At 32.9% G+C, this 22,472-nt stretch overlaps 2 protein-coding genes across 12 annotated transcripts in view; one reads left to right on the forward strand and one right to left on the reverse strand.

Moving 5' to 3' along the window:
• Positions 1 to 22,472, reverse strand: part of LOC100118293 (DNA-directed RNA polymerases I, II, and III subunit RPABC4) — a 99,553-nt gene that overhangs the window by 61,026 nt on the left and 16,055 nt on the right. The window lies entirely within an intron of this gene.
• LOC103317124 lies at positions 1,983 to 3,850 on the forward strand. Its single transcript, XM_008213912.4, has 2 exons — positions 1,983 to 3,024; positions 3,095 to 3,850. The coding sequence occupies exons 1-2, from the start codon at positions 2,640 to 2,642 to the stop codon at positions 3,304 to 3,306; spliced, it is 597 nt and encodes a 198-aa protein (XP_008212134.1). The 5' UTR covers positions 1,983 to 2,639; the 3' UTR covers positions 3,307 to 3,850.

Here is a 22,472-nt window from a genome sequence, read left to right on the forward strand (position 1 = left end):
TGGATATTTCAAAGACTGTTATGTACGGCTTTCATTATGATTATATGTTAAAAAAGTATGAAAATAATTGTAAGTTGTTGTACACAGACATTGATAGTTTGATTTATGCAGTAACCTGTAATGATTTGTATGAAGATATTAAATCAAATATTGAACGATTTGATACATCAGATTATCCTGAAAACAATGTTTTTGGAATGCCACGTATGAATAAGAAAGTTGTAGGACTAATGAAAGATGAATGCAATGGAAATATACTTACTGAATTCATTGGATTGAGAAGTAAAATGTACAGCACACATGTTGATAATGTGGATTTTGTAAAGAAAATCAAAGGTATAAATAAAGTCGTCAGTTGTGAAAAAAACTATTTGTTTTGATGACTATGTAGACTGTTTGCAAAATCAAAGAATTTTGAAAAGAAAGCAATCTGTTATTAGACCAAAATTACACAATGTTGAAACCATACAGCAAGAAAAAATTGCACTAAGTCCGTACGATGATAAAAGATTCCTGATACCAGACAGCAATGAAACACTGGCTTGGGGACATTATAGAATAAAGTGAGTATAAACCTTTACAAAATCAATAATGATACATCATGTTATTAGAAATATTATGAGAAAATTTAAGTTAGTATACATTAATTTCAGGTTATCGAGTGCTGATAATAACTCAAGCAAACAAAATAAGAATCTACGTTTTAGTGATAAAGTTTTGATTCATAATATGTGTACATGGACGTTTGCATATCAGAGTGCTCGACGTGGTGAATGGATGCAGGCTGCATGTGATCGTAAACGTTTTAGAATGAGGATTGAAAGAACGGGAGTAATTATTAATCCAGTGCTTTTAAAAAAAATCTCAGTTTTGTTAATACTAAGCAGAAAAACATATAATGGAAAGTTATGTATATGTATATATATAAATAAATTAATTAAAACGAAATTAGTTATAAATGTTGTTTATTAATTTTTTCCTCATTACAAATCATTTTTACTTATCCAACTATTATGTGTATCATCGAATCCTAACCATTTTACATAGTAATTATTACCGCCCTTTTTAACAACTTTTTCTATCAAATAGACATCCGGACACTTCGTTTTTTGTAGTTCTTCTTCATAAAATCCTCCAACTATCGATAGATTTTGATAGTCTTTCAAGAGATAAGTATATGGACTCGTATGATGTACTCGATCAACAGTAAAAATCTCAGTAGACCAGTTGGGTGTATAACCTTTCTCAAAAATCTGTTTACTTTTACTTACTCGAACTCTATCACCTACTTTGAATTTAGCACATTTAAATAATAGATTTGGAACTTTTCGCTTCTTGATTTTGTCATATATACTAGATGCATTATCAACTGTGAGATTTCTAGGTTTAATGACAATTGTTCGATGCTTAGTATCATTATATTGATAAATTTGATAAAATTTGCAACCATTTATGATTTCCATTCAAACTAAACAGTTTCCACATTCGAGTTTTAAGTGTACGATTAAAACGTTCACAGATTGAAGCTTTCAGATTGCTGTAGGTAGAGTACAAGTGTATTTTATATCGTTTCATGAGATTTTCAAATTCCTTATTATAGAATTCCTTGCCACGATCAGTTTGTAAATTTTTCGGAACGCGTCCTTGCTTCAAAATAGACAGCATCGCTGCTGCTACATCTTTTCCAGTCTTCTGCTTGATTGGAACTGCCCATGCATATTTGGAAAAAATATCAATTACTGTGAGCATATACTTATAGTTCTTATTGTCTCGAGCGTAAGGTATCATCTCGACAAGATCAGCTTGCCACGTTTCATTAATATCTCGAATATCAACTTTTCTGCGTGTATAATTACGTCGAGCAGGCTTATGCAATTCTTCCACAACTTGATGCCGTTGATCCATAGTTTTAGAATCTTTTATAACCTTGTTTTTCAGGAAAAGAATTAGTATTAATAGAATATTTCTCAGTACACTTCTTCCAGCTATTAGAAGATTGGCTATCTTTTGTTTTCTGATTTTCAAATATATTGTTATCAAGCTTTTTATAGCTTTGTTGTCCAGGAAAAGGGTAAGTATTCGTAGAATACTTATGTCGATCCATATTCACTTTTTTTTTTTTTATTTCAAGTAGCAGTTTGTGTATTGTCTCAATCTTAACTGTAAGTATTCTTAACTTTTCATCAATTTCGTCTCTATGCAGCTTAACTATTTCATCTAAATTAGTAATTTCACTTTTTAGTTGTGATGTTGTAGCTTGAGTAACAGTGCGTAGAGTATTTAAGTTAACAGCATCACTTAAGGAGGTTCGATAGATCTCTGGCGGGGCAGGCGGTGCGGGGGGCACGCCTATGCTTATACACGGGGACCTCGCTGTAGTACCAACCTTAGATAAATTAATTTGAGCGAACTAAATATTCTATTTATGTGTGAATTTTTATTACAAATATTAGCTTTTGTCCTTTTTTCGCATTACAAGTGAATCAATTAACTTTTTATTTGAATAAAAGTGCATATTCATTAATTAAAAGCATCCAGAACTTTGAAGTGAAATCTGGCAACGCTGCATATTAGTGTCGTGTAATCTTATAAGGTGGCTACGCTGTGCTGAGATTGTATACAGTTTCTACGGCGTAAACATGAATGAGCGTCCAAGATACAAAGGGAAAATAATGACAGAAAAGCAGTATAAAAGGCGTATGAAACAAATAGAAAGTGGATTAATGAGAAAAAAGGAAAAAGTGCAAACCAAGAATCAATGTGATGACGACCAACAAGCTGAGTGCATGATAGAACGACGCCGCATTATAGATTTGAAGGTTATGGCGCAACATCTTTACTGTTCATTTTGTACGGAGATTCTTTCTCTTGAAGACATAGAGAAAGAAGCAAAGAAAGGATTGGCTTCAGATTTTACGGTTAGATGCAGAAAATGTCTTGCAACAAGTATTGTTCCTACAAGCAAAGTGCATCTAGGACCTAATGGACAGCTTTTATACGATAATAATACGAAAGCTGCTCTTAGTAAGTTTATGTTGATTTTTGTATTATGTTACAGTCTTTACAAACATTTCATTTAATTTAACATTTATAGGTGCAATACACAATGGAAATGGACATACAACTCTAAAAAAATTCTGTGGCTCGATGAATATGCCATGCATGACTGCAAAAACTTATAAATCTTACGAAAGAGAAATTGGACCTGTCATTGAGAGCGTAGCCAAGGAAAGTTGTCTAGAAGCTTGTAAAGAAGAAAAACGTTTAACGAAGAGTCAATTAGACATTCTACAAAAGCGTTTGTAAGTTTATTTGGATCAATGAGAATTTAAAATCATAAGAATGAATTCTAATCTTTGATTTTTACACGCTGAAATTGTACATTTTTTTTAATTTTGATTAATTATTAACGAACAATGATGAGTCAATTAGACATACTACAAAAGCGTTCGAAAGTTTATTTGGATCAGTGAGAATATAAAATCATAAGAATGGATTCTAATCCTTAATTTTTACACGATGAAATTGTACATTTCTTAACTTTGATTAATTATTTATTTTTGGTAAGGAGATTGATTTTTTTTGTAGTCCCAGTTGTGAAATTACGTAACTTTCAAGCTGTTTATCAAAATCTTATTTACTAATTTTGTGTATATTACATATTTAAACTTTTATTTTCTAATTCATTATTTATAAAGAAAATATTGAAAGTATGAATTGGCTTCAATGAAATTTATTTTAGTTTGGTTATTTTAGAAATTCAGTTATACTAACAGTTTTTGCTCAATTTTATGGAAATAGAACCTTAATTAATAATGAGATATTTCTAATAAATAAAACAGATGTTGAATAAAAAGTGATATATTTACTTTATTTCTCTTTCCTTAGACCACATTCCATCGAACCAAATTTTCTCACTCCAGAAAGAGCTAATTTATCGTCGTTACCCATTGTCGTCGAACCCAATTTTATAGAAAGTTCTACGGCGGATGAAAATCAAGTTCAGTCATCGAATTCATCTACTACTTCTCTACCAGTCATTGATAATTGCATAACGACACCTCTAGACTTATCAAAAAATGCGAAAACTACATTAGTTTCGCAACCTTCATTAACTATCGACTCAAATAATAATAATGAGAAAATAAGAATTTTAGCAAGTTACGACATGGGTTGGCACATACGCGGGTCAGGATATCAGTATGATAGTTTGAGTGGAGTAGGGCATCTAATCGGTAGTCAATCAGGAAAAGTGATAGATTTTGCGACCAGAAATCGGAAATGTCGCATGTGTGACAAAGGTCGTGCCAAGACTGATCATGACTGTAGATTAAATTACTTTGGAACAGCAAAAGCCATGGAGCCAGATGTAGCCGTACAATTAGTTGCTCGAAGCTCAGTGTTGAAAGAAGAAAATCTCGAAGTGGGAGTTTTCATTGGAGACAATGATAGCTCCAGCATCTGTGCAATTAAAAAAGCAGTAAACCATAATATTGTAAAACAGTCTGATAAAAATCATACGTCTAAAGGTGTGAAAAGTTTATTGTATAAATTTGATAAAAGTAAAGATCCAGATAAAGAGTTGACTTCAGAAGCGATAAAATATCTACATAAATGCTTTACATATGCTATGTCGCAGAATCGTGGTAATGTTATACAAATGGCAGCTGCTGTAAAAAATATTCCTTATCATGCCTTCAATATTCATGATGAATGTGGTGAGTGGTGTGGATATGTAAAAGACAAAGAAAATTACGAACATCGCACAGTAATTGGAGGTTTAAAAAATGAGGTGCTTTTTGAAGAACTTAAAACTGTTTTCAAAAGATTAGCTGACAATGCTGAAACTTTTGTATGTTACGCTTCAACGCAAGCAAACGAGAGTTTAAATAATATTATTTCTAAAAAAGCGCCAAAAGCTGTACCGTACGACTGCTCGGAATCATATGATTATCGAGTGGCTAGTTCCATAGCACAGAAAAATATAGGTGAAAGGTATCTTCAAGACACATTACAAAAATGGAACTTGAGTCCTGGATCTCATCTATCTAAACACATCGAACAAATCACAAGATCTGCAAAAATGCGATCGAATAAAGCTAAAACACCAGCTTTCAAATTACATCGACATACTCTTCAAAAAAATCGAGCTCAGTTGAAAAATCAACGTGAGGCTATGGAAGGACCAACTTACGAAAGTAATATAGGATTATTCAAGATGGCTGCGGATATTTCTACCGAGAATAGTACTATAAACAATGAACTCGTAGACGATATTCAAGATCAAACTGAACATTCTACAGCAATAGTTTTTTTCGATCTCGAAACCGGTGGCTTTTCTATGGATGACGATATTTTACAAGTATCTGTGAAGTATAAAAATTCCGTTTTTAATAAATACGTTAATTCTACAAAACGTATTAATCCAAAGGCTTCTGCAGTACATGGATTATCCAATGAAGGCAGTGATTTGTATCTTCGTGGAGTAAGAGTACAATCATCGCCTATAAGATTAGTTTTAAATGACTTGTTAACTTTTTTAACTGAGATAAACAAGCCCTGTGTATTCGTGGCACATAATTGCAACTTTGACTCTTCCCGACTTCTATTAAGAATACAAGAAGCTTCTTTAAAAGAAGAATTCCGCAAAATAGTTGTGGGATTTAGCGATAGCTTAAGTTTATTTAGAAAGCGATTTCCTGATAGAAGAGAGAAAGGTGCTTTGAAATTAACTACGTTAGCCGAACAGTTAATGAATTTACCTACCAAAGATGCACACGATGCCATGTGTGATGTAATTTTATTAGAAAAATTAGTTTATAAGTTTCTATCATATAATGATATAGTGCAAAGTGCAAAAACTTTTGATTCTCTTATAGAATCTATGGATAAAGACAAAAGAAGTCAAATTTATCTAAAAAGTTTAAATCCTCTTGTACAAGTAGTATCTAAACCGATGTTGAAAAGAATGGCCGGTGCCGCTATTACTTACGAGGCTTTACTAAGTGAATACCAAAAAAGTGAAAAACATGTGATTGATTTACTTGAGCAAAGAGTTGAAGGAAAAACTCAAATAATAAAGAGTAAACGAGTATTAAAAAGTATTTTAGATTTTTTAAGTAAAAAATGAACGTTATGAAAAGACTATATAAACTTTATTTATATGTAATTTAACTGAGAAAAAATAAAAGTTTAATTATGTTCCTATTTATCATTGTTATTGATTTAGATTATAACCAATTTATTTTCTAATAATTATTGCTGCATTTCCAACTAGAAGCCAATCGAGGTATTCAAATATAGCGGGTCAGTCAGACCGTTGAATATAGCGTACAGCGTTGCCATATTTCCCTCCATTGAATCAGATGTTTGTCAAAATTTATCACAACGTAGCCTATTCATTCTATTATCTCAATAATTAAATTGTAAGTGCATAATTTTCTTGTTTTAAAACGTTCAATAATATTTAATTATGAAATTACAACTTTACTTTTTCCGACTCTAACCATTTTCAACAGAAATATTCACGTCCCATTAAAATTTTTTGCTTAGCTCCCATAAGAGCCTGTGTATAAGAACGTGATTTTTCATATCACTTTTTAGAAAAACTAAATTGGCAATCGATCTGATATTTTTACACCAAGCGTTTCTCATGTTTATTAACAGTTTTAAATTATTTTAAAAACTTTCTAACCATTTTCATTTCGGTATCGAACCTCCTTAAATCCTTAGGATCTGCTATGTTGCATAATCTTTTATCTTGTAAACTATATTGACCGTCAACAGTGAGTTTATATCCAATTCCTGGAGGACCTCGAAGGCCCTCTGAGCTATTCAAATGCCGTCCGAACAGGTCAACACTCATAGTTCTTTAATTATAGACTGAATTTCATTCACATGGTTTTGATTGCCAGCTGATGTTTCAGCTATTAATAATCTCAATCGATTAACAAGTTCGTTTGGATCATCCCAGTATATATAATCAGTATTTGTATAACGTCTTGCAATTTTGAAGGGAGGGGGTAAACCTGAACCTTCTTTAGACGTACGTTTATTATCCTTAATGACTGACATTTTTGCAATGTAGTCGACGAATTTTTTTGAATTTGAATCACGTATTGATTCCTCTTCCTTGTAATATTTCTTATGTGCACTAGTTTGTTTAACAATTTTAGCATAGTCTGATAAATCAGTTTTATTTATATTAGTGGATTCGGGTTCTTTTTTAAACAATAATTCAATCAATCCGGGACTCTTTTTATACTGTTTGTTTCCCAGAATAATAAACTCATTATCGTAGGAAAAAGGAGTGTTTCCAATATAAAAATCATCAGATTTTTTACGTACACCATATATTAGATCTAATGCTTTTGTCTCACCTCTTCTTATCATCGTAATATATTTATCTATTACCAAATCTTTTTTATTACCTCTACTCAGTGTATTAGTATGTTTTACTGTATCTACTTTTAAGCTTTCATCGACATACACTGGTTTTTCTTCTTCTTCGTTCACTACTTCCCTTTCTTCTTGTTTTAATTCATAATCATCAATACCATCATCGCTATTTTCTTCTTTTTTCACTATACCTTTTTTTCTTGAAACTACTCTGCGTTTCTGTGATATCAATCAATTTTTCAAACAATAGGTTTAAAAGTAGTATTTGCCACATGTTCAGCATCTAATTTACTTAATTTTAAACTATTATATTTTCGTTTGATAGCTTCTCGAGCTTTTTCCATCTGCTGAAGAATACCAATTTGCTCTTCAAAATTAGCCATGTTGACCTGTTAGTGTCTTACATTCAAATGTTTGATCTATTTCAAATTTGTCATATTTATAATGAATTGATCAAAGCCTTTTCTATATCTTCCATTTTCCATATTACAATCTTTATTAATTACAATAAAGCTATGATTATCAGTCCAGCAAAATCCACAGAAATCTTTAAAGCGCTGAAACGACATATCCGTATTAACGTGGTCATTATAAATATGCTTTAGATTCATATCATTTTGACGGAATATAATTAAAAGGTTAACATTATCACGTACAAGATGTTTAGGAACTTGAGCATATGACTGACAGAGGTAGAAAGAATCTACACACTTATGTCTACCCATGCAAAAAAAAAATGCTTTAACATTATCTTGTTTTTCACAGGCAATATCATCCAATATCATTATCGAATTTTCTCGAGCTTTGTCTGGCGATACAACAAGATCATGTTCACTAAACGGTAGATATTGAATCCCCTCGATAGGTTCAACGAGTTTCCTTAATAGCCGATACTTAGGTTGATTCAAAGACTTTGAATAAACGTAAATATTCTCAAATTTCAATCCATTTGGATGTGTAATAAGAGATAACAGAGCATTTGTTTTACCACAGTTTGACGGTCCACAAAAAAACTGCTCGGATGTTATCTGGTAAAAGATCCCCATGTCTTTTTCCCTTACGTCGATCTGACTCTGTCAGTGTCAAAATTTATAACAGGAAGTTTGAGTAATTGTTGTTTCACATCCATACTGTATGAAATCTAAATCGTAACTGACATACGAAATTATAAAAAGTAACATTTTATAACTTAAGTCCAGTAGTGTATAAATCATTGAACAGTCATGATCGTGCTTTAAGGTCAAGGTTTAATAGATAAATTTATTAATAAGTTACCGTTTGAAATGCATATTCCAGGCTATCAATACTGTGGTCCAGGTACAAAGCTATATAAACGGCTAGCACGAGGAGATCCTGGCATTAATCCTCTAGACGCAGCGTGTAAAGAACACGATATTGCACACTCCAAAAATCGTGAAGATATAAACGCTCGGAACGCTGCAGATCGAGTATTGGCTGAAAAAGCTTGGCAACATGTTAAAGCTTCAGACTCTAGTTTGGGTGAAAAGGCTGCAGCATACGCTGTTACAAATATCATGAATGTTAAATCAAAATTTGGAATGGGGTTAAAGAAGTGTAATAAGAGAAACAAGAAGTTAACCTTCAAAAAAATAATAAAACTGCTTCGAAAGCGGTAACACATAGCAATGACTCACGCGTTGCTATTAAAAGTACTGTTCAAGTAGCTCGCACTATCATGAAAAAAGCTGGTGATAAACGTAATGTGAGTTTACCAAGAATACTACCTGTTCCAAAAGTAGGCGGCTTTCTTCCTGCACTCATTCCACTGTTTGCAGGACTAAACGCAGTTGGTTCATTAGCTGGTGGTGCTGCTGGAATAGCGCAAGTTGTAAACAGAGCGAATGCTGCTAAGCAACAACTAGAAGAACAGCAGCGACATAATAAAAAACTGGAAGCACAAGCACTTGGATAAGGTTTATATTTAAAACCTCATCACAAAGGTTACGGAATACTATTGAAAAAACAGGTTGTCAAGAAGAAAAGAATAGTTCGACGAGGAAAAAAAAACTTCGTTGAAGTAAAGCTGCCTAAGCATCCATTGACAGACTATGATCTACAAAAATTTGCTAAAAAACTACAAACATCTGACTTTCGAGGAGTATTCATGAGAAATGCACTTCCAGCTAGCGAACCTCTGTTTAGAGAGAGCGCTATTGTAAATCTTGATGATAATACTGGCCCTGGTACACATTGGGTAGCCTGCCGCAAGAATGGTAAAAACGTTTTGTACTTCGATAGTTTTGGTGATTTGCGACCGCCTATAGATTTAATTAATTATTTTAACCTTGATACTATTAAATATAATTATAAATGTTGTCAAGAGTATAATACTTTTACTTGTGGTCATATTTGTCTCAAGTTTTTAAATGATTTATTAGATCATCCTGATAATTATCATCTATATAAGCTGTTATAAACCTCATATATTTTTAGTTACGTTTGAGTGTTCAAGATGAATGAGTCTCTGACTCTCAGTTTATCAGATACTTCATCAGTACTTGAAACACATTATTTTCCACCGATAGAGCTCGATAGAGACAAAAGTTATGTTCTTGGACTTGTTGAATTACTTACATTCAACTCTATACCAAATGTTGACCTTGGACAAAATAAATTCTATGTTGGCAATAAAGTTATTGAGCTTCCAGTTGGTAGCTATGAAATATCTGATATTGAACATTTTCTGAAAAAGCAACTTGAATCTGAAGAAATAGAGCTTAGCATAAAACCAAACAATAATACCTTACGTAGTGAAATATACTGCAGTCATAAGATTGATTTTCAACCACTAAATTCCATAGGAAGATTACTTGGTTTTACACGTGTTCTGCAACCATATAAAAGTCACGTATCTGACTTACCAGTATCCATTCTCAAAGTGAATGCTCTACGTGTTGAATGTAATATAACATCAGGAGCGTACATCAATCAAAACAAAGTTAATACCATACACGAATTTTTATACGCTGTACCGCCGGGATATAAAATTATTGAAGTACCAAAACAAATAATTTACTTACCAGTGTCAGTGAAAATAATTGACTATTTACAGTTGCGTATTGTTGATCAGAACGGTGACCTTGTAAATCTTCGGGGAGAAGTAGTCACTATTAGACTACACATCAAGAAGGTCACGTAATGGGTATTGTTTATAACAGAAAGGTGGGCTTAGGCTATATAACCAGACTACCATGTCAAAAGAAAGTTATTCATCGACAAGTAATCAAAGGTCTAACACCACAGAACGCTCAGTATCTGAAGAGTCTCGGACTCAAAGTGATCGCAGACGTCAGAAAAAGAAGAAAAACTGTAAAAAAGATCAAATAAGCTGTATTCTTATTTGCTGTTGTCGTTGAAACGATAGAAGAAAAAATGGAAGCGATTCTTAGTGTACAGACACCGATCGTCTTTGACGAATCCATCGCTCACTACGGAATACATGCTCATCAACCATACACTTCACTAAATTTTAATAATAGTGATGAGATACGTATATCAATTCAACATCAAGATTTATGTCTTTTACCTTCAAAAAGTTCATTACATATTTGTGGAAAGATAAAGAAATCAGATAATACAAACGTATCAGCAACAAAGTTGGTAAACAATGCTATATGTCATTTATTTGATGAAATTCGTTATGAAATTAACGCTATTGAAATTGATAAGTGTAAGAATGTTGGTATAACCAGTGTCATAAAAGGTTATGTTTCATATAGTTCAAATCAAAGTAAGCTGTTAGAGAATGCTGGATGGCTTGATATTGAAGAGACTGCTAAAATAATCGATGAAAATGGACAATTTGACGTATCAATCCCGCTATCAATGATTTTAGAATTTGCTGAAGATTATCATAAAATTGTTGTAAACGTTAAGCATGAACTTATACTCACAAGATCAAGAAATAATATTAATGCTATTATACAAACAGCTCCTGCAGCAGGTGCATCAGCTGAAGAGTATAAGTTTGAACTCACTCGGATTGAGTGGATGATGCTTGCTATGTCAGACAAAACGTAAAATACAATTGTTCAGTCATATTAAAAAGGATATTCCTATTGCTATGAGTTTTCGTTCATGGGAATTATATGAATATTAATGATATTCATATAATTAATTTATATAAATATCCAATGCTTCCAGCATCATCAAGACATATTTGGACAGTAAAAACGTCGAATCAATTAGAGAAGCCGAGATTTGTTATTTTAGCCTTTCAGACAAACAGAAAAGGTATAGCTCTAAAAAATGCAAGTCAATTTGATCATTGTAAAATCGCCAATGTAAAACTTTTTCTTAACTCACAGTACTACCCATATGGTAACTTAAATCTCGACATAGAGCAGAATCAATATGCTTTACTTTATGAAATGTTCATACAATTTCAAAATGCTTACTAGGAAAACAAAGATTTACAATCTGATTTGCTAGTTAGTAAAAGTGATTTTATCAAATATACGCCATTTATTGTCATCGATTGCTCAAAACAAAATGAGTGTGAAACAAGCTGCTGTAGATTCGTATTGAATTTGAAACTAAAGAACCCATAGCTCAGGCAACGACAGCTTATTGTTTAATTTTACATGATCGCATAATTCAATATAATCCTATTAGCGGAGATGTAAAAAAACTAGTGTGAATATAGTATATTATAGCATAATAAGTAATATACAAATGTATACTTTTTTGAAAAAATAAATATGTAAAAAATGTATTTAAGTAATATAATAATTTGAATACTCATATTCCATTTCCTTCCATAATTCTCAATTTAAAAAATTAAACACCTGTGTAGAGATGTGAAAAAAAATTATATAATAATAAGCAAAATATTTAGAAGTTTAAAAAATTAAAATCTGTAAGTGAGAAAAGAATGTGACATTATAGGCTTCGTGAGAGTGAGAGAGATAGAGAAAGAGAGAGAAAGAGAAAGAGGGAGAGATATAGCTTTGACTGCATAGGCATAGTTCAAGAGAGCGGCAGTAGGAAGCGCACGAGAATGGCCTTGATGTAGTGCATGAGAGCTGGCGGTGTGATAGCGGGGACCCGCAAGTGGGAAAGGAGCCAGAGATTCGCCTTAGATGCGCGCGCAATTCGAAAGTGCGACCTTGAATCAGCGCAAATGGTCGAGTGGGAGGTCGCGGGTGACCTCGGATCCGCGCGAGAGTAGGAGGTAGCGAATATCCTTGAGTGTGCGCGCATGAAATTTTTCGAACGGGTGGGATTGACCTTGATCTCTGCCTATAAAATCGGCTGCAAATCGCTCGTCTGGTCAATTGGTGCATTTTGTGTATAGTGTCTAGTGCAAAGTGATGGCTCGTTGTCAACCAGTGTAATTTTTAATTCTTTATTGTGAATTTTATTAAAAAATTTTTTTACATAATGTTTTTTTTCTATGATTTTTAGACTCACAATTATGGAGATTGTTGTGGATATCCAGTGCTTTAAATATGCAAATAATATAATTATTAAAGAACTTGCTGCATTCGACATGGATGGACTCTTAATACCGAGAGTGTATGTGTTTCAACCACCTTGTGCATGGAATGAATTATCACCAGAAGAAGCTAGGGAAAACGGTTGGCTGCAGCGTAATTATCATGGACTTGAATTGGATAAGGGAACTAGACCATTCAATGATATTCAGGATGTTTTTAAAGAGCTCAAGATGATTGGAGGAGATGGTGTTAGAGTAAAGTTTAATTGCAAAGGTTTAAATAAAAAGAGAATATTAGAGCGATAGTTAGATGATGTTTATAATTTAGAAGATATGCATTGTCCATCACTGCATACACCAGGATTTCGACGGTCTGAAGTATGCGTATACTATCGAGAAGGATGGGTAAAAAACTGTGCATTGCAAAATGTAATAGCGATACGTGCGTGGATATTTAGAGAATATTTAAATTGGATGACTCGTGAGGGTATTGATACAGTTAATTAAATTGAAAAATAAAGATAATATTATTAAAAAATGAGTATACATTTTTTTCATTAACCATACATCCTTTTCTTCCTTATATTATTACAGTAAATAGTGTAATGAAGTGTTATTGTGTGATTAATATGAAGTGAATATAAAAAAAGTGTTGTATAACAAAATTGTGAAAAAAGTGATAACTAACGTAAAAAATTCAGTGATTAATATTTTAATAAACATCAAGTTTGTAGTGAGACTCGGCCCACGGGCAGCAGCCTGTAATCGTGAGGAAAAAATCGGGACGCGGGATTCGGGCATCGGGCCTATGGATGAAAAAAGTATATAAGCAGCCAGATACTTATATGCCTGCGAGTTACAGACGTCGGCATGGCAGAAATAATCGTTATAGATCATCGATTGTTTTTACCCAGGGGACGCGGGCTGCTGAAAATGCAGGGTGCCGCTGGACGCGAGATGCCACAGGGAAGCGGGCCGATAAGGCAGAACTGTCATACCGACAGTTACCGGCGTCGGTATGGTAGAAATGCCAGATCGGATGGTAAGTGGCGCAGAACCCGCATAGCCCCTACTACTGTTACACTTCAATTTTTTTAGAGGCTCGTACAGTAACGTGAGCTGAAATTTTGTGTAGATCTTCTTAAAATTATTTCAATTGTGCTCAATAATTTTCTTTATATCACTAGACTTGGCGCAGTGCGCTGCGCGCACTATAGTAGACTATAATTTTATTAACTTATTAAATGGAATATAAATACTTGATTGATATTTTTAATATTTGTTTTCTATCACGGAAATATATGAAACTTTACAATATATGATTCATTTCGCGTTCATATAAATCTCAAAGTTGCCGCGGTTTCGTCGCCAACTTCCTTTTAAAATTTTAAGGTTATGTCTCGAGAGTAGAATGTCTCTAGAATATTATAAATACACAAATTATTATTTGATATGTATTATAGTATTATATTACATTTTTAATATTAGAATCAATTTTAGAAATCAAAAACAAATCAAAAAATTCTAACGATACTTTTGACGCATGCGCACTACATGAGCCAATCATATTGACGCATTCTTGGCTTCACTTCATCCGGTCATGACTTTTTTATATAGGGATTCTATCAACCTTGTAAACATCATGCTCTATATTATCAAAATATTCACGTAATTTTCAGTTCATTTTTTTTTTAAACTTTCATGCAACTTAATTCATTAATTTATCATATAAAATTTGAATGCTTGACAGATATTTTAACATTTATTTTCTATCACGAAAGTATATCAAACTTTATGATGTATAATTCATTTCACCCTCGTGCGGATTTCAAAATTTTCTTTTCTCAAAAATATATACTTTACATAATTAAAAACTGCATCGCTTATATCTCTAGCTTTCTTACAATAGCAGACGGATTAGATAATTTTAAATTCATCGAGCGGATATATACTAGTCAAATGTACATGCATCTATATTCATTTAGCTATGCCAGCCATGTAAATAAAAAAAAGGATATGAAGAGCGAGAGAATAAGAGATTTAATTATATATATATACACACACACACACACACACATATATATATATATATATATATATATATATATAAAATTAAATCTCTCTTATTCTATATATATATATATATATATATATATAATTAAATCTCTCTTATTCTATATATATATATATATATATATATATATAATGTAATTGATTTAAAATAATTTATATCCATCAAACAACATTTTTTTTATTTTTTTGATAAAGTCATGATTATATATATATATTATATACAGGGTGACCCAATTTAAACGGGCACCGCTCATAACTCGTCAGGGACAGCCACAATCGAAAAAATGGTAGAGACCAAAGTTGTAGGATATCGAAGGGGCAACCCGATGGTGACCTTGGATTTGACCTTGAACGCGTTTTTCAAGGTCATTTGAAGGTCAACTTTGGATTTTTAAATAGGAACCCCATTCTTTTATTGCGGGAATGGAAAGAGCGGTAAATTTTACGTTCAGAATAGTATGTTCGGTTGCGGCACTGAAGGTCATCTCAATGTCCTGCAGCCAGAATGAAACCCCGCCTACGTAATTCCTCTAGCAACGCCAAATTAAAAAAAAGTGGTAGAGACCAAAGTTGTTGTATAGGGGGGGGGGGGGGGGAGAATTGTGACCTCGAATTTGAGCCAGTCCTACAAGGTCATTTCAGGGTCAAATTATTTTTTTTCAAACAGCACCCACTTTTTCGACTCCGGATCCTGAAAGCGTGTAAAATGTTGCACTTTAAACGAAGTAGTAAATTTAAAATAGAAGAAAAGATTTTAATCATTTAGCGTACCATTTCCTGCGTTTTGTCATCATTATAAAACTTGATGTCCAGGACCCACGACGAGGACGTAGCAGGGTGGATTTTCAGGTCCCATTTTGATCCGGCCGATGAAGGCAAGACGTGAAGACACCGGCCGATTAAGGCAAGAATCATAGCCCGGCCGATGAAGGCAAGACGTGAAGACACCGGCCGATTAAGGCAAGAATCATAGCCCGGCCGATGAAGGCAAGACGTGAAGACACCGGCCGATTAAGGCAAGAATCATAGCCCGGCCGATGAAGGCAAGAAGTGAAGACACCGGCAGATGAAGGCAAGACCATGAAAAAATCACTTTATAAATAGAGTTTAAGCTTTACCTAATTAAGTGTTCAAAAATCCCTCCATGATGTCTAATACATAGTTGAATTCTTCGCTCAAAGCTTCCAACAGTCGACAGAAGCACATGCCTTGGTATGCCTCTGCAAGTATTAATGATTCTTTGCATTTGATTTAAAAAATCTTGAACATCTAAACTTCTATGCGCAGGTGCACCATCATGTTGAAGCCACATACGCATTCTGGTTTGTATATTAACATCTTCTAACAGATTTGGTAATTCATTTGTCAGAAAATGGAGGTATCTATCTCTGTTAACATTACCGTCAAAAAAGTAAGGCCCAATTAGATAGCCATTAACAATACCACACCATACTACAAGACTCCATTGATGTTGGTGATCGACTGCACGGGTCCAATGAGGATTTTCAATGGACCAATAGTGGGAATTGTGTCGGTTTAGTTGACCTGTATTATGGAAAGTGGCTTCATCGGAAAACATGACGTACCTGAAAAAATGTGGATCGTTTTGCAATCTTTCCTGTGCCCATTGGCAAAATCGTAACCTTCTTTCAAAATCACGTTCTGTTAGCTCTTGGGTCAAAGTAATATGATATGGATGGTAACGATGGAGTCTTGTTATTCTTCTCACTGTTTCTCTCGGGATGCCAGATCGTACTTCTATTTGTCGAATTGAAATATGAGGATCTAAATAAATCATAGCAAGCACCACCAATACTCGTGGATCATTTCGCTCGATAGTCATTACTCTATGACGTTGTCGTGATCTTTGAGGTCCTCGCCTCTCTCGCTGTTCAATTCTCTGGATCGTACTTCGAGATGGATGATGATTTCTGTTTGGGAAACGCCTCCGATATAATTGTGCTGCTGCATTATAATTTCTTCGACACTCTCCCAAAATCAATAAAATATCAACAATTTCGCTTCGACTATAGTCCGGCATATTTACTTAGATTATAAATATTACAAAAATAAAAAAAATGACTCAAATCACATATTTTCAATTATTAAATTAGTATTTGAAGTCGATAAATATCTAAATAAATTTAAAAATTCTACTGCATTACTAGAACTTAGACTGTTTTCTGCAAAAAATAATAAATAAAAAACTACTTAAACAATTATTTAATTGCAAATAGTAATTATTAATTTTTTATTATAAAATAATTTATTGATTAGGAAGCTTTTATGAAATAGATAATAAATAAATATTTTGTAATTCCAAAAGTGTTAAAAGTAAATTTTAATAGATAACTTATAAAATAGTTAAAATTGTATTTTAGTAAAAGATTTATTTTAACTTATTAAATTTTATGAAGTGAAATCAAACTTATACATACATTTAAAATATGGGTAATTAATCGGAATATTTAGCTCTTAAACAATATTTTCTAGAATAATCGCTATGACTTGAAATTATATCAAACATTTTTTAATTTTAAGTAAATTGATTCTTCAAGAAATACCTTCATTACGTATTGCAGAACTTTTTTTATACAAGACATTAATACAAAAATTTTAATAGAAAATGTATATTCGTATTATTTTTAATATTAAATGAAATGATGTAAAAAGTACAATCTTCATTTGTTAACAATAATAAATATTCTGTTACGTTAGATAAAAATTTTTTTACATTAACATAACTTTAGATGCAATATTTTATATTAATATGTATGTTATTAATTAATTATTATCGTGTTAAATACAATATTTTACAGCTTACATATTGTACAAGTTTAAATAATGAACATACATTTTTTAGTGTTGTTGGTTGTTTATTATTACTTATCTAATAGAAAAGTGCAAAAAATTTAAGTACCTACCAATTTCTGCTGCAAAAATATTTCTAATAGAATTAAAATATTTATACAGTGGAATTATCACTAAATAATTATATTAACTGTTGCCAGTAATTGTATGTATAATCTGTGTGACGACATGGTATGTATTACAAACTTTATAATTCTGCTTATACATATGTATTTTCAACATGCGTGTTTACATGTATGTGTGTATAGCATATGTATACAAACATACGTATGTATGTATATCTATGCATACTTAAAACAATAATAATTTATGAATAAATTAAATGGAAAAACAACAACGTTATTTAAAAAAACATAATGCAATTTATTTCTGATTCAAATAATAAATGTGTGTAAAATAAATATAAAAACTTTTTTACTTTATACTTCGATGTTTTACTTTTTCTTTTTCTGTATCGATGGCTTTTTATTGTAAAATTCTATTCATATTTTGGCATTACGGTTTATCAATTTATGATTTTTTAAAAATAAAACATTTAATATTTTTTTTACGTTTTTATCAAACTTTGACGTTTTTCTACAATACTTCGATGTTTTACTTAATCTTTTTCTGTATCGATGATTGGCTTGTTAATAAAAATTTTCGTTAATATTTTTGGCGGAAGGCCGAGTGTGAGACTCTTTCGACAATTTTCGGAGGCTATTTTTATTTTTGCAAATCGAAAGTTCGGGCGGCAGGTACGGCGCGGGGCCGGGGCGCCTGCTTGAAAATCATTCGTGAGTTAAGCGTCGTAGGGGAAGGTTCGACGGAGTCGCGGTGGCAAGACTGAGCGCGGGACTTATTTTAAAAGGCTTATTTCGGGAGCCATTTTTATTTTTCGCACATCAGGAGTTCGGGTAGGTAGGTGGCGACCACCTAGAGGAGTCATTCGCAAGTTAACCGTCGGAAGGGACCATTCGGGGAATAGCGAGACTTATGTTTGGACGCTAGCGAGGGCTCATTTGCGTCTTGGCCGCTGGACAGAGAACATCTAAGAAGGGATTTCATCTCGGATACAAAGTAAAAGTAAAGTTTGAAAAAAAATAATTTGACTTTGAAATGACCTTGTAGGACTGGCTCAAATTCAAGGTCACAATTCTCCCCCCCCCCCCCCCCTATACAACAACTTTGATCTCTACCACTTTTTTTTAATTTGGCGTTGCTAGAGGAATTACGTAGGCGGGGTTTCATTCTGGCTGCAGGACATTGAGATGACCTTCAGTGCCGCAACCGAACATACCATTCTGAACGTAAAATTTACCGCTCTTTCCATTCCCGCAATAAAAGAATGCGGTTCCTATTTAAAAATCCAAAGTTGACCTTCAAATAACCTTGAAAAACGCGTTCAAGGTCAAATCCAAGGTCACCATCAGGTTGTCCCCTCGATATCCTACAACTTTGGTCTCTACCAATTTTTTTAATTTGGCGTTGCTAGAGGAATTACGTAGGCGGGGTTTCATTCTGGCTGCATGACCTTGCGATGACCTTCAGTGCCGCAACCGAACATACCATTCTGAACGTAAAATTTACCGCTCTTTCCATTCCCGCAATAAAAGAATGGGGTTCCTATTTAAAAATCCAAAGTTGACCTTCAAATGACCTTGAAAAACGCGTTCAAGGTCAAATCCAAGGTCACCATCGGGTTGCCCCTTTGATATCCTACAACTTTGGTCTCTACCATTTTTTCGATTGTGGCTGTCCCTGACGAGTTATGAGCGGTGCCCGTTTAAATTGGGTCACCCTGTATATATTATACCCAATTTAAACGGGCACCGCTCATAACTCGTCAGGGACAGCCACAATCGAAAAAATGGTAGAGACCAAACTTGTAGGATATCGAAGGGGCAACCCGATGGTGACCTTGGATTTGACTTTGAACGCGTTTTTCAAGGTCATTTGAAGGTCAACTTTGGTTTTTTAAATAGGAACCCCATTCTTTTATTGCGGGAATGGAAAGAGCGGTAAATTTTACGTTCAGAATGGTATGTTCGGTTGCGGCACTGAAGGTCATCTCAATGTCCTGCAGCCAGAATGAAACCCCGCCTACGTAATTCCTCTAGCAACGCCAAATTAAAAAAAAGTGGTAGAGACCAAAGTTGTTGTATAGGGGGGGGGGGGGGGGGAGAATTGTGACCTCGAATTTGAGCCAGTCCTACAAGGTCATTTCAAGGTCAAATTATTTTTTTTCAAACTTTACTTTTACTTTGTATCCGAGATGAAATCCCTTCTTAGATATTCTCTGTCCAGCGGCCAAGACGCAAATGAGCCCTCGCTAGCGTCCAAACATAAGTCTCGCTATTCCCCGAATGATCCCTTCCGACGGTTAACTTGCGAATGACTCTTCTAGGTGGTCGCCACCTACCTACCCGAACTCCTGATGTGCGAAAAATAAAAATGGCTCCCGAAATAAGCCTTTTAAAATAAGTCCCGCACTCAGTCTTGCCACCGCGACTCCGTCGAACCTTCCCCTACGACGCTTAACTCACGAATGATTTTCAAGCAGGCGCCCCGGCCCCGCGCCGTACCTGCCGCCCGAACTTTCGATTTGCAAAAATAAAAATAGCCTCCGAAAATTGTCGAAAGTGTCTCACACTCGGCCTTCCGCCAAAAATATTAACGAAAATTTTTATTAAAAAGCCAATCATCGATACAGAAAAAGATTAAGTAAAACATCGAAGTATTGTAGAAAAACGTCAAAGTTTGATGAAAACGTAAAAAAAATATTAAATGTTTTATTTTTAAAAAAATCATAAATTGATAAACCGTAATGCCAAAATATGAATAGAATTTTACAATAAAAAGCCATCGATACAGAAAAAGAAAAAGTAAAACATCGAAGTATAAAGTAAAAAAGTTTTTATATTTATTTTACACACATTTATTATTTGAATCAGAAATAAATTGCATTATGTTTTTTTAAATAACGTTGTTGTTTTTCCATTTAATTTATTCATAAATTATTATTGTTTTAAGTATACATAGATATACATACATACGTATGTTTGTATACATATGCTATACACACATACATGTAAACACGCATGTTGAAAATACATATGTATAAGCAGAATTATAAAGTTTGTAATACATACCATGTCGTCACACAGATTATACATACAATTACTGGCAACAGTTAATATAATTATTTAGTGATAATTCCACTGTATAAATATTTTAATTCTATTAGAAATATTTTTGCAGCAGAAATTGGTAGGTACTTAAATTTTTTGCACTTTTCTATTAGATAAGTAATAATAAACAACCAACAACACTAAAAAATGTATGTTCATTATTTAAACTTGTACAATATGTAAGTAACTGTAGTAAAAGTACAATATGTATTTAACACGATAATAATTAATTAATAACATACATATTAATATAAAATATTGCATCTAAAGTTATGTTAATGTAAAAAAATTTTTATCTAACGTAACAGAATATTTATTATTGTTAACAAATGAAGATTGTACTTTTTACATCATTTCATTTAATATTAAAAATAATACGAATATACATTTTCTATTAAAATTTTTGTATTAATGTCTTGTATAAAAAAAGTTCTGCAATACGTAATGAAGGTATTTCTTGAAGAATCAATTTACTTAAAATTAAAAAATGTTTGATATAATTTCAAGTCATAGCGATTATTCTAGAAAATATTGTTTAAGAGCTAAATATTCCGATTAATTACCCATATTTTAAATGTATGTATAAGTTTGATTTCACTTCATAAAATTTAATAAGTTAAAATAAATCTTTTACTAAAATACAATTTTAACTATTTTAGAAGTTATCTATTAAAATTTACTTTTAACACTTTTGGAATTACAAAATATTTATTTATTATCATTTCATAAAAGCTTCCTAATCAATAAATTATTTTATAATAAAAAATTAATAATTACTATTTGCAATTAAATAATTGTTTAAGTAGTTTTTTATTTATTATTTTTTGCAGAAAACAGTCTAAGTTCTAGTAATGCAGTAGAATTTTAGATATTTATCGACTTCAAATACTAATTTAATAATTGCAAATATGTGATTTGAGTCATTTTTTTTATTTTTGTAATATTTATAATCTAAGTAAATATGCCGGACTATAGTCGAAGCGAAATTGTTGATATTTTATTGATTTTGGGAGAGTGTCGAAGAAATTATAATGCAGCAGCACAATTATATCGGAGGCGTTTCCCAAACAGAAATCATCATCCATCTCGAAGTACGATCCAGAGAATTGAACAGCGAGAGAGGCGAGGACCTCAAAGATGGTACGCTAAATGATGAAAATCTTTTCTTCTATTTTAAATTTACTACTTCGTTTAAAGTGCAACATTTTACACGCTTTCAGGATCCGGAGTCGAAAAAGTGGGTGCTGTTTGAAAAAAAATAATTTGACCTTGAAATGACCTTGTAGGACTGGCTCAAATTCGAGGTCACAATTCCCCCCCCCCCCCCCTATACAACAACTTTGGTCTCTACCACTTTTTTTTAATTCGGCGTTGCTAGAGGAATTACGTAGGCGGGGTTTCATTCTGGCTGCAAGACATTGAGATGACCTTCAGTGCCGCAACCGAACATACCATTCTGAACGTAAAATTTACCGCTCTTTCCATTCCCGCAATAAAAGAAT

The sequence above is a fragment of the Nasonia vitripennis genome, unplaced genomic scaffold (assembly GCF_009193385.2).
Source record: "Nasonia vitripennis strain AsymCx unplaced genomic scaffold, Nvit_psr_1.1 unplaced0002, whole genome shotgun sequence".
Lineage (NCBI taxonomy): Eukaryota > Metazoa > Arthropoda > Insecta > Hymenoptera > Pteromalidae > Nasonia > Nasonia vitripennis.

Excerpts from the sequence above, each read along its gene's own strand:
- LOC103317124 (XM_008213912.4), top strand. The coding sequence starts at position 2,640 with ATGAATGAGCGTCCAAGATACAAAGGGAAAATAATGACAGAAAAGCAG. Across the intron at positions 3,025-3,094 it reads TAATACGAAAGCTGCTCTTA|GTGCAATACACAATGGAAAT; the intron begins GTAAGTTTATGT and ends TAACATTTATAG.